The sequence below is a fragment of the Puma concolor genome, chromosome A1, assembly GCF_028749965.1.
Source record: "Puma concolor isolate L17-30 chromosome A1, mPumCon1.1.hap2, whole genome shotgun sequence".
Taxonomy (NCBI): domain Eukaryota; kingdom Metazoa; phylum Chordata; class Mammalia; order Carnivora; family Felidae; genus Puma; species Puma concolor.
The window spans coordinates 214,846,097-214,858,238 of NC_141667.1; the positions used below are offsets into that span (position 1 = coordinate 214,846,097).

Sequence of the window (12,142 nt, forward strand, 5' to 3'; positions counted from 1 at the left end):
AAATACTGGAGTGGGAAGAGAAACTATTTAGGTGGCAATGTTGCCTGTGGAGAGCTCTGTATGCATGGCTTCCTCCTCTGCTTTCTCAATCCTCTCCGTCCTCCAAAGCTAACCCAAATCCCACCGATCTGGGAAGCTGTTCTCGGTTGTCCACCACCGTGAGACCATCGTAGTGACGTCTCAGATGCCTCAGCCCGTTACGACTTCATGACACATGTTTGAGGTAGGCATCGCCATCCATTTTACAAATAGGAAAATAAAACTCAGAAGTGCCGACCTGCCCCCAGTTGACACAGTTAATAGGCAGCAAAGTCCAGATTTCAAACTACACCGCATCACAGCTGCCTCCCCTTGTGACACACTTTTCACATCCTGTCTATCGCCCGTGTGTTCCCTCATCCCCAACTCAGTTACAAGTTCTCGGAGGGCAGACAGCAAGCCTTCTATTTTCTCTGTAACCACCCCCACCCCCCCCAGCACGTAGTAGAGCTCTACGTACGCAGTAGACTCTCCATAAACGTCATAGTTAAATATCCATTTTGCAGGAACAGTAGTTATTAAAGAGGGATTTTTTTGGTACTTTGGATGTCAGGCATTCCACGGTATATAATTAAAACAAGAGTGAACATGAAGTGTATAATTTCTCCCAGCTCTAGCTTAATCAGGCATTCATTACCATGTCTGATTCTGCATTATGTGAAAAGAACTGCTTAGTAAGCATTTTCTGTGATGACAATAATCAAATACGTACAGATATCAGAGAGATTTTTAAAAAGACAAAAGCACAACCATCATACATAGGGAGAGACAATGATCTACATGGCATAATATTCCACCTGAGACTACAGAACTTCCAAGGCAGAGAGAACACCGGACTGATCTTGGGCAATTGGATACACAAGGAACCCTAAGAGAAAAAGTCTGTGCTAACTGGGATCTTGTACCATTACTCTTGTATCAAGAAGACGGATGCACCATGCTCCTGTTCTGGGTCAGAAACAAGAGAGGCGTCGCTTTCAAGGGCTTTTCTGAGAGACGGGGTCTGCTCTGAAACCTTTCCGGCACAGCAATCATTTCATTACCATCTTCAGTGACCAGCAAACTCAATAAATACGCATGCAATACACAACTTATTACCCCCTGTTTGGTCTCATTCCATTTGCCCTCCCAACACGTCATTAGTGTATAGCTTTGAAAATACAAAGGACTCAAAGAAATTCACGGAGATGAGAATTTTTATGGTAGAGATTAGCTCAAGTACCTCTAAAACGGACATTTGATAACGTAAGCTAACAAGAGCAGTGCCTGTCTACCACACTTTACTGCCAAACCATTCAGAGTAATCTTAATAAACCACCGAGGGGCAGGACTTCTGATCTCCTTTGTGTCATAAATAAAGTGCCACATACCTGTGGGCATTCAACCAACATCAAGCAACAAGAGCAAATACTGGGTCAGTGGTACCTACATTTGTGTCCTCATGGCTGTGGCCGTTGGTCTCGACCAATTCCTTGGTACCTTTTAACTGCAAATTTCAAGAAGAAACAAAACAAAACAAAACCCCACATGAGTAAGCAAGCATGTCTGTTAAATACACATCATCCTGTTAACTCTGATTTATCTGGGGTTGCACTTTATAAAACTTCCAAGGAAAGAGAACCAAAAAAACCAGATGGAGCATATAATTCTAATGAGTCTTATTGAAACAAGCTTGAGACCAATATTTTAGAAAACTTGATGGCTGGCAAAAAATAAATGGGTCTTGGTCATTATTTTTTAAATAATAAGATCAGAAAGCAGTTCCATAGGCATAAAATGTATAAAATTGGTTCTTAAGAATAACAAATGATTTCATTTCCTAGTTGTATTGCTATTAATTTAAACCCTGCAGTGTTTGCAAGTTGCCACCAGCTGATGTTAGACTAATGATTACTCGTGAATGATGTATTTTCCATTGCTTTAACATGCCACAGTGCTATTGTACATGTCCTCCTTGAGAACATATTTGAATGACTGGCATTGTTTCTGGAGGCCTAAACAAAAAGATGATTTTCTTCTTCTTCTTTTTTTTTTTTTTTTTTTTTGCAAAGGAAGAATCGGGAAGACATCTCCTTGGTCACTGAGGCATTAGAAGAAAAGCTATTGCTCAAATGAGATTTTTAACAGTGAACACCTGAAAACACTACTCCCGCTACTCTCTCTCAGAAGGCTTAGCAATAATCAGTTATCTGGAGATTTCTGGAGACCTTTAATTGGCATTTTATCAAAGCAGACATTGCGAGCCGAGAGCAAGGGCAAGGGGGGGGGGGGGGCGGGCCTTACGGCCGTTGCCAGCACTGCTTCCTGGCTTTTTAATGCTTAGGAAGCAGCCCCTGCTGGATCATCGTTTTTTTTTTTAAGCCTAAAATAAAATGGTGGGAAATAAATGCTGAAAGTGTGAAAGAAAATAAATGCACGTACACCCGTGATGTGTCCGATCTGACACGCTGGTTCTTTCTGGCTATTTGTACATATTAAAATGAAAGCTTGTGTGTGTGTGTGTGTGTGTGTGTGTGTGTGTGTTTAGGCAATGTCAAACCGTCGGCAAGAAAGCCACACGCTGTCCGTGTCAAGAGAGGGGCTTTGTGAAAGGAAGGGGAACATGTAGAAACTGAGCCTGGGGCAGCCGACGGTGGACCAGAGGCCCTTGGGCTCGTTTCCACGTGGCTCCCACTTGGGACAACAATTCCGCCCGCTGGTCTTCGGGGCTACATCACGGGTGTTTCCGCACACAGCAATCGTGACGTGTTACGGACGTGAGAAGAAAAGGGTGCCAGCGCGATAGCCAGGCCATCCGTTACCAGAGGGCACGGGGGACTGAACAAGACCCTCCGTGTTTTCCGGTCCGAAGGTTTTCTCGTTGCAGGTGTTCCTTATTGTCTTTCTCTTGGCTCACCGTAGGTCCCGCGGTTCGTGCTTCCGTCGGGTCGAGCGGGCCTAGCTCTGAAAGCTTTGTTATTTTGCAGCAGAAGGCAAGGACCTGCTCCACCTTTCTGTGTTTACCAGCACAGACGTGCCCACGGCTCTCCTCCCTTTTACGCGGACTCCTTGGTGCGACTCCACGCTCTCTTGTCTTGCCACACCCCCGGCTGGCTCCCCCCGGTGCTCCCTGTCCCCTGGTTCTGTTCCCTCCCCTGCTCTCATCTGCCAGAACCGCCACAGGCCAGCGCTCCCTCCTGCAGCGGGGGGCTAGCCACTGCCGTGCCCTCACCGGCCTCTCCCTGTCCTCCTCTCCTCGAGCTACTCGCTTCCTCCAGGTGGAGCAGACGAGCGTCTCCTCTGAGGGTACCTGGGCTTGTGAACAAGCGCCAGACGCTGCCACCGTGGCGCAGGAGGCAAGGGGCGGGAGCCAGGGGGCCCGGGAGGGGCCCGGAGGAGCCGCGTCCTAGCAAACAAGGAGGGCCGGGGACCTTCTGGGGAGCCTAGGGAATAACCCTGCCTTCCCTGAATGGGGATGGTAAGGGCCTTCCCTCACAACCTAGTCTTGCTTTTTAGGATTCCCATCACGTGGCATCACTTTAAATAGCAGAATACCAAGTCTTCAGAAAAAGGTGTATCTTTTCCTCTCTCTCTCTCGCGCGCGCGCGCGCGCGTGTGTGTGTGTGTGTGTGTGTGTGTGTGTGTGTGTGTGTGTGTGTGAGACAGCATCTAAGCCCGCGCAGCCATACTGTCCAGGAGCGATGCTATTTGTGTAGGCCTTATGTATGCAGGCACTGAAGAAGTGTTTACACATGTAGTTACTCTACATAAGTCCAAAGGAAGCCTTATCGGGCAATGTTCTTGGAAGTACACAGGTGCCTTTGCAAGTGTATGTCTGTCTGCGGCGTGGGGGTGGCTGCAAGGAGATGGAAGGAACACGGCCAATGCGTGCTCCCAACCGCAAGGATGACGGGGGCTCCGGGCTAGAGGATGTCACAAAATAGACTGCCGGTGGCTATGGCAGCCAAATGCACGTGGCTGCAGTGTGTCCCCGGCCTGCTCAGACACGTGTCCTTCTGATGCCTTTGTTTGAAAAGAGCGGTCCCGTTTAAATTAGTACAGCAGACTGAAACACGATTCCTTCCTGGTCCGATTTTCTAGCTCTTTAATGATTTTAGTTGTTCTGAATCTTCTTCATGTTCCCTGTTTAAGTAATAGGATGGAAGTGTGATGCTTCACCACTGCCTGTGCGTGCACTTTTTGCCCTCTAAAAGTGCACGCCGCAACAAGAACGTACCAGTGCTTTCTGCGAAACTCAGAATCTGTTTTTTTATGACTGGGGTTTAGACTTCAAGTCCAAAACACGCATACCTTAGAGGTGTTGTGGGTTTGGCTCCAGAAAATTGCAATAAAGTGAGTCAACTGACTTTTTTTTTTTTTTTTTTTTGGCTTTCCGGTGAATAAAAAGTTACGTTTTCACTATCGTCTATTTAGTGGCAATAGCATTATGTCGAAAGAGGCCATGTACGTAAAGGATCTGAGTCATGTGGAGAAAGGACAAATCCATCCCTCCCCATCCCAGCAAATCGAGGAGAGAGGGGGTCAGAACAAAACGACAAGGCTCAGAGCTATGTCTGATCAGGAGCAAATATGGACCAAAACAGCGTCACGATGCTGATAGTCTCTTTGTAATGTAGAGGAGGAAAGCCCGGTGACTCCGAGTCTCCTGGATGGCAGGTCGCTGCGAATTTTGTCAGTAGTTTTCAGCTCAGTCTAATTGCTCCAAAATCACACAGTAGATTCAGCCTCAGTCTGCATTATTTTATCTGTACTAATCACATAATCATTAGTTTTATATTCTCCTTCAAAGCTATAAAAGCTTATGAAGTATCCAACATCTTCACTTCCTACTCACCAATCCCTTATACTGTTAGGGGAAACTAACCAAAACTACATTTTCCTGCCCCCAAACCATGAAAAACGAAAAATCACTTGTAAAGTGACTGAGTCACAGCTGACTATTCTCCCGACGTCACTTTTTTAGATACACCACTTCTGAAGTTATTTATATTATACAAATAACCTTCTCATAAGCCACTGTGGGTGTGAAATGTAAAACAAGCTAAATTTGATCCCCCCAAAGGGTTGGGGTTACGCTATGTGATTTTCTCCCTCCCAGTTACCATTCATTACATTGCTGGCAGCAAGGAAGTCCAGAAAGAGGCAAGCATTTCAAGAGCTCTCCCGTGTAGGTGCTGGGCTTAGATTTCACTCAGATTTCACTCTGCAGCTGAGCAATCCATCTTACCCTGCTGTAAGACAATACTTTCAAATCCACTTATCAATGTCAGGCCACACTTCAGTATCAAAGAAAGCCAGGATGAAACGATCAGATTTACAAACTTCATATAAAAGGTTGGTTGCTCACTGTGGTTAGATAAGTGCCCTGATGCACAAACGGGGAAGGCTCTTTTTTTAATGTCCCCGTGACTCAGTCGTTCTCAATTCAGATGTCTGCGTGAAAGCCATGGGTTATGCTAAACACATTTCCCTCACTCTTATCCTTGAGAGGAAACTACCCGCTTGCTTGGGGATCCGTCTGTACCTCCGGTGGCTTAAAACTTTATCAAAATTCATTTGTCTTTTGGAATGAACTTTGACACACCGCTGGCAGGCTCAGGTGATCTCCGCAGGTGCAAGAGCGAAAACTGGTTTTAGATTCTACGGAGCGAAGCTGCCAGGGGGTTTGAGAGGGTGCAGGCCGACTGTCCCACAGACTGACTTCGGGAAAGTCTGCACAGGTGTCTGATATGAGCGACGTGCACGTCAGCGTATGCACGAAGCAGAGATGTTGCGTTCACTTACTTGTTCCTGGAGGACTTTAAGTAATGCTTGCGTGTGCGACTGCTCTTCCTTTGCTTGTTCCAATTCCGACTTCTTGTTGTTTAACTCCTCCTGGATGGTCAGCAGTTGCTGTGAGAATAAGAATAGTTAAGGTAAATAGAGTGATGGCCAGGAGATGGCAAGATATTAAAAATATCCATTCAAAACCTGAGAAGATTTTTTTTTTATGTCTTAAAGGCTTAATCCAGACTTCAGCTAACTTTTTCTTTTTTAAAGTTTATTTATTTACTTTGAGAGAGAGAGAGAGAGAGAGAGAGAGAGCAAGCATGGGAGGGGCAGAGAGAGAGGGAGAGAGAGAGAATTCCAAGCAGGCTCTGCACTGTCAGAACGGAGCCGGACTTGGGGCTTGAACTCACAAACCGTGAGCTCGTGACCTGAGCCCAAACCAAGAGTTAGAGCTTAACCGACTGAGCCACCCAGGCGGCACGCCCCCACCACTTAGTGTATTGAGTATTGCAGGTCTTGACACATTATTAGGCCATTCGTGATACTGCTATGCAACGAAACGAATCTGTTCGAGCTATTTGCAAAGGCATCATCATAATCCTTCGAACAAACGCGCATTTGTCAACATGTAGAGAACAGTGTTAGTAGACAACATGTTTTGATAGACGAAGAAATGAAATAATCAAAAAAAAAAAAAAAAAAAAACCTGGATCTAATCCGTCAACTTATCCACTGTTTCTTCGTTTTCCATAGGACAGGAAAACCGGCCTTACAGTGGCTCCGTGAAGCCACCTCGCCCAGTGGCTGGGACCACAAAAGATCCTTTTACTTTCTCTGTTATGACGGTGATGTTTTATTAGATCAGCAGGACTGAAGTCCAAACTGCAATCAATATATCAGCCGAGAAAACTGCTGATATAAGCTGTCAAAACACTAAGCTATGGCCTACGCTGCTATTTTTAAGCAGGGCCACTGAAGGGATTTCTGTAAGCCTTGCCTTGAGCCTTCCTCGCCCTATCAACTGTAACTCATGTTGAGGCTTACCTTGTCTGCCAAAAGCACGGTACGGCCCGGCACTAATTCTTTGGAACAGGGCTGTATGTGACTATATACGTGGGCTGCAAAATACATTCAAGAGCTTCCAAACAGGCCGTAGCAATGGCTGTGTCTGCTCAAAGCTTCTTAACAACAAAGGACTAGTCAGGAAAGACAGAGGAGCATTTTTTCTGCTACCGAACATAACAAATGCCGCACTAATGATCTGAAATGTTAGTGCATTCCTGCCACGAAGGTGGCTGTCTCCAACATCAAGGCTGCTTCTTTGGGGCCTTGACAAGCCGGCTGTGCGGCTGCTGGCCAGCTCTTAACTATCAAGGCCTGAATAAACACTGGCGCTGGATTTCTGATGCTTAAACCCACCAACTGGAAGGATCAAATTAAGTCTTTAAAACCTAGTTTTGGGGTGTGTTAGGGAGTAGGAAGCACTCAGAAAAACACACTCTGCTTTCCCTTGGGCTGGCTTGCCCTGTTCCCTCCTTTGGCACTGGATGTAAATTCAGGAACCGACTTTCGTGCCCCCTAGCGTAAGCGGCGATATCCTTGCAATACTCTAAAAACCCTATTTCACCACCAGCCCGTATCATAACAACACGTGAGGTAGTAGACACGTCCCACACCTGCTCCCTTAACACCTTGTGTGATTTAATTGTGCATCAGTTGATTGAAACACAGAAACCGGGGAGCCCGTATTGTCCTCTGGCACCATGACAAGTACCTAAAATGACTGCTTCCAAACATTGGGGGGTGACTCTGTTCCTTCATTGTCATTCATGACTGGCCCCAGAACAGCTCTCGGGGGATCTGGTGTTCTGACTTTCGATGACGCCCGGTGAATTTTTACATATTAGACAAGTTTCAGATCCGATCCTTAAACCTCTTTTAAAAATGAGCCAAAGGAAGGACAGGAAATCGTCTTCAAGAGTAGGTAGCTTAGGTTTGTTCCCTGCCACACTTGGGGTAGCAACGCTCAGAAACAACTCATGTCCAGGGGAAGGGTGTTGGCTGCGTTAGTGATGGTGCATCTGTTCAAGGGAAACTATGCAGCCGTTGAAAACGAAGTTGCACAAAGGTCTTTGGACAACACAGAAGAAGCTGCCAATACACTCTTCTCCCCACGAAGACTTCAGGTTACAAAAAGGTTTCATTATGGAGCCTACTTAAGATTCTCTCTCTCTCTCTCTCTCTCTTCATCTACCCTGCCCTTGCTCACATGCGCTCTTTCTCAAAGAAATAATAATAATAAAAATAAATAAAAATAAAAAATGTTAATTATATAAGTATAGCCGACCTACAACGGTATATTAGTTTTAGGTACACAACATAGTGATCTGACAAATGTGTGCATTGCTCAGAGCTGACCTCAATAAGTGTGGTCACCATCTGTCACCACACAAAATTATTACGCTATTATTGACTCTATTCCCTAGGCTGTACTTTTCCCCTCTGTGGAATCACACTTTTAAAAATAAAATGTTTTCTCTCTCATCCCCGCTTCCTTTTTATATGTAGGCAACCACTTTCAATGCTTTCCATCTTTGTTTGAATGTGTTTTTCTAAAATACATATTGTTGGGTTTTGAGCATGCATTTTTATGGGATGTTGTCGTATCTCTTGTTATTTACGTTTTTACTAGGGATTATTTTTTAAAGATCCATTCCTGTTAATATGTGTGTATCTCATCTGTTGCTCCTGATGGCTGTACAACAATCTCTGAGGTACATCCACCCGGTTATACCTAATCCACTCTCCCAGGAAAGCCACTCAGATTATGTCTAGCTCTCCTCACTCTATACAAGGTTGCAGTGGAACATGCGAGTGCATGGTAGCTTACGGACCTGCGGCAAAACTCCCTAGGCATTCCTCAGGGGAAATGCCGCTTCCTAGGGTGTACCCAACATGCCAATTTGCCCAAGCTGCTGTGCCGAATGTCTGTACCAGTCTACCCACCCACCAGTGGGGTACGAGAGTCCCCGTGCCCCACGGCCACACTAACGCTTAGCATTACCCACCTGGTTTTCTACTATTTGTCAGATAGTTCTAATTGTTGTCTAATCATATAAAGGTTATTCACTGAAAATATGTTTGGGTACTTCTCTAAACCCCTTGTGATTTTTAAACCTCTCATCAGATGCTTGCTGGCTGCTGAGGCTTCCATTTATACTTCAAGGGCAGTGGTTCTTAATATGGGGAACTTTTCAAAATAGGACTGGTTCTTGGGCCCTCAAGAAGACCAATGAACTCAGAATATCTAGGCAATGATACGTAAAAAAAAATGCCTTAACAGAGAATTCTAATGTGTAACTGGGATAAAAGCCACTGTTTCTTTTAATGCTCATTTAAACCTCATTCCACTACACTGTGACTTCCGTCTAGAGTACTCCACTCAAACTATCGTCACTGAATCACTGACGCTTTTCTACTGGCCGACTAGCATGCCGGGTTCTTTTCTCCTGCTCGGTACCTTCCCCAGGTGCTCTGTTCACACCCATGGCCTCAACTCCACATCTTACGTGCTTATGCCTTACAAGGGTGACTCTACAGTCTGTGCCTCATTCCTAAAACCCTGAAGTCCACCCCTCCCCTTTTATCACCTTGGGAACCTCCCTGCCCGGTCCTCTGCCTTTTCTCCCTCCCAGCCTCACTGTCATAGTTAAGGCAGCCCCTCTCCTCTCCTCCGGATCTGCTTGTCCCCCTTGTCATTCACCTTGTACTCCTCACAGAACTGACCTCCTAAAAAATGAAAGTGCTCCCATGCTTAAAACATATGGTTGGCTCAGCATTTTTCAGAGAACTAGAACAATAATACTAAAATTTGTATGGGACCACAAAAGACCTCAAAAAGCCATAGCTATCTTGATAAATAAGAATAAAGCTGGAGGTATCACAATTCCAGATTTCAGGATATACTACAAAGCCACAGTCATCAAAACAGAATGGTACTGGCACACACACAAAAAACAGACACACAGATCAATGGAACGGAACAGAGAGCCCAGAAATAAACCTATATATATATATATATGTATATATATGGTCATATATATGGCCAATTAATCTACAACAAAGGAGGCAAGAATATGCAATGGGAAAAGACAGTCTCTTCAATAAATGGTGTTGGGAAAACTGGACAGCTACATGCAAAAGAATGAAACTGGACCACTTTCTTACACCACACACAAAAATAAACCCAAAATGAATTAGAGACCTAAATGTGAGACCTGACACCATAAAACTCCTAGAAGGAAAGGTAGGCAGTAATTTCTCTGACATCAGCCATAGCAATATTTGTGTCTCCTAAGGCAAGAGAAACAAAAGCAAAAATAAACTATTGGGACTACACCAAAATAAAAAACTTTTGCACAGTGAAGGAGATCATTAACAAAACAAAAAACCAACCTACTGAATGGGAGAAGATATTTGCAAATGACATATTTGACAAAGGGTTAACATCCGATATATATAAAGAACTTCTACAACTCAACACCAAAAAATGCTGTATGCCTGAAATTAATGTAACATTGCGTGTCAACTATACTTCAATAATAATAATAATTAAAAAATACTTTTGGTTCCCCAAACTCTACTGGAGAAAATCCAAAGCCCTGATCTCATCCTTCCCTGGATGTGTGAGGTCCTTTCATGTCTCTGTGACAAGATCATTACCCAGAGTTCTGCTTGGCAGGCTCCTACTCATTTTTAGGCCAACATCGAAAAGAATGTTTTTCGATGAGTACCACCCGTAGGATGACTTTATGCACTAGAAAACAGCCCCATCCAATAGGAAGACAAGACTCCTCACTAGGGCACATAGTTTGGTGGTGATGTGGGGGCTCGATTTAATTTCCACTTGCCCATCTGGCCTGGTGCCTTTATCCAGGGCAGAAGCTGCAGGACCATATGCAGTATCCTTGGGTTCTTCTGCAGTAAAGACCTCCTTCAATCACGCGAGCAAAGTTAATTGTCCGAACTGCTACACTCCCAAAGCATTTCATATGAAAGATTACCTTTCATAGGTATCTCAACGAGACTATACCCACCAATGGCAGGGTCAGTCGTCAGGTCGTCCCTGACACATAGTGTAGGTGCTGAATGAATGAATGAGTACAGAAATGAATGAATGCTTCCTCTGATTTCCCCACTGCTATGGGATTAAACCACGATCTAGTAAAACAAAATAAAACCAAAAACTGCACACACATAGACAAAAACCAAAACAACCACAATAACAAAAACTACCTGAGAATCTATCACCGTGTGATTTATTGTTCTAGACATATGGAGACATATGGATATATGGAACTTTCAGAGGAAAAGAGCAGCTCGATTTAAGACATTTTAAGACATTTTGATTCATTACTCTGGCGGTTCCAGATAGCCTTCTTAATCTAATGGGGACTATTTCCTAAAAGGCTAAGGGAATCTACTCAATGAATGTATAATTTTATAACTTCTTCCCCATGTTCCACCAGAAACAGAACAAAACCACCACCGGAGGACAAATACAATCAACATCCCGAGGCTGTTTTCTGCATTCTTCAAGATGAATGCTTTCTTTTGTTTACAAAGCATACACTCATGAGCCTAATATTTATGTATTCAAAGCAGTGGTGAGATGGTCCACAACTAGATAATTTAAGTCAGCCTTCCTGGTTCTTTTTCACTTGAAATTTATGAGACCGTATCATATCCTTTCTAGTTAGGATGTTCAAGTACTAACGTGCCTCAATTACAGAAGTTCACAGGCAGCTAGAACTTAATCAGAAGAGTCTCTCGGTTGGACTGGCTGAGCTACAGCATAGTTTTAATTCAACACTGGACAGTATGACATTAAGCAGATGCACTATTCCAATTTTTGGTGGTTACAATGGAGGGTGTTCCAATTAGACAATTATCCATATGCCAATCAAGTGCAAATACTCTGGCAGACAATAACAGGTAAATACAGGCCGCACCTGACACATCTTGGTATTTCCAGGCCACTGATTTAATAGGATAATTTGTAATGCTCTTTGGGGATGTAGACTTCAGTGCGTAATGGGTCTTTCTCTCTGACAAATTCAAAGAGCATTACAAATGTTATTTGGAGCCCCAGAATAAGTGAGGTCACATCTCCATTTTTACAGATGGGCGAGTCATAGGCACACAAAGGTTAAGCCATGTATCCAGGGCCACACTGTCTGGGAGAGACCTACCACTCGCACGTCTCAATTTTCCTGCTTTAAACCGTGGTTCGTACCCTGGCAACCACACGGCACTGTCAGTTTAAAATGGAAAT

The 12,142-nt window shown here is 44.3% G+C and overlaps 1 protein-coding gene across 9 annotated transcripts in view; it reads right to left on the reverse strand.

The window, feature by feature from the left end:
- The window catches only part of ENOX1 (ecto-NOX disulfide-thiol exchanger 1), a 585,762-nt gene that overhangs the window by 82,625 nt on the left and 490,995 nt on the right, over positions 1–12,142 (reverse strand). For 8 of the 9 annotated variants that reach the window (XM_086711591.1, XM_086711599.1, XM_086711581.1 and 5 more), the window contains 2 exons: positions 5,824–5,931; positions 1,469–1,525 (listed from right to left, as the gene is read on the reverse strand). In XM_086711591.1, coding sequence (XP_086567717.1) covers positions 1,469–1,525; positions 5,824–5,931 — 165 coding nt within the window. The remainder of the gene's footprint in view (positions 1–1,468; positions 1,526–5,823; positions 5,932–12,142) is intronic. The other variant, XM_086711617.1, reaches the window with a different exon arrangement.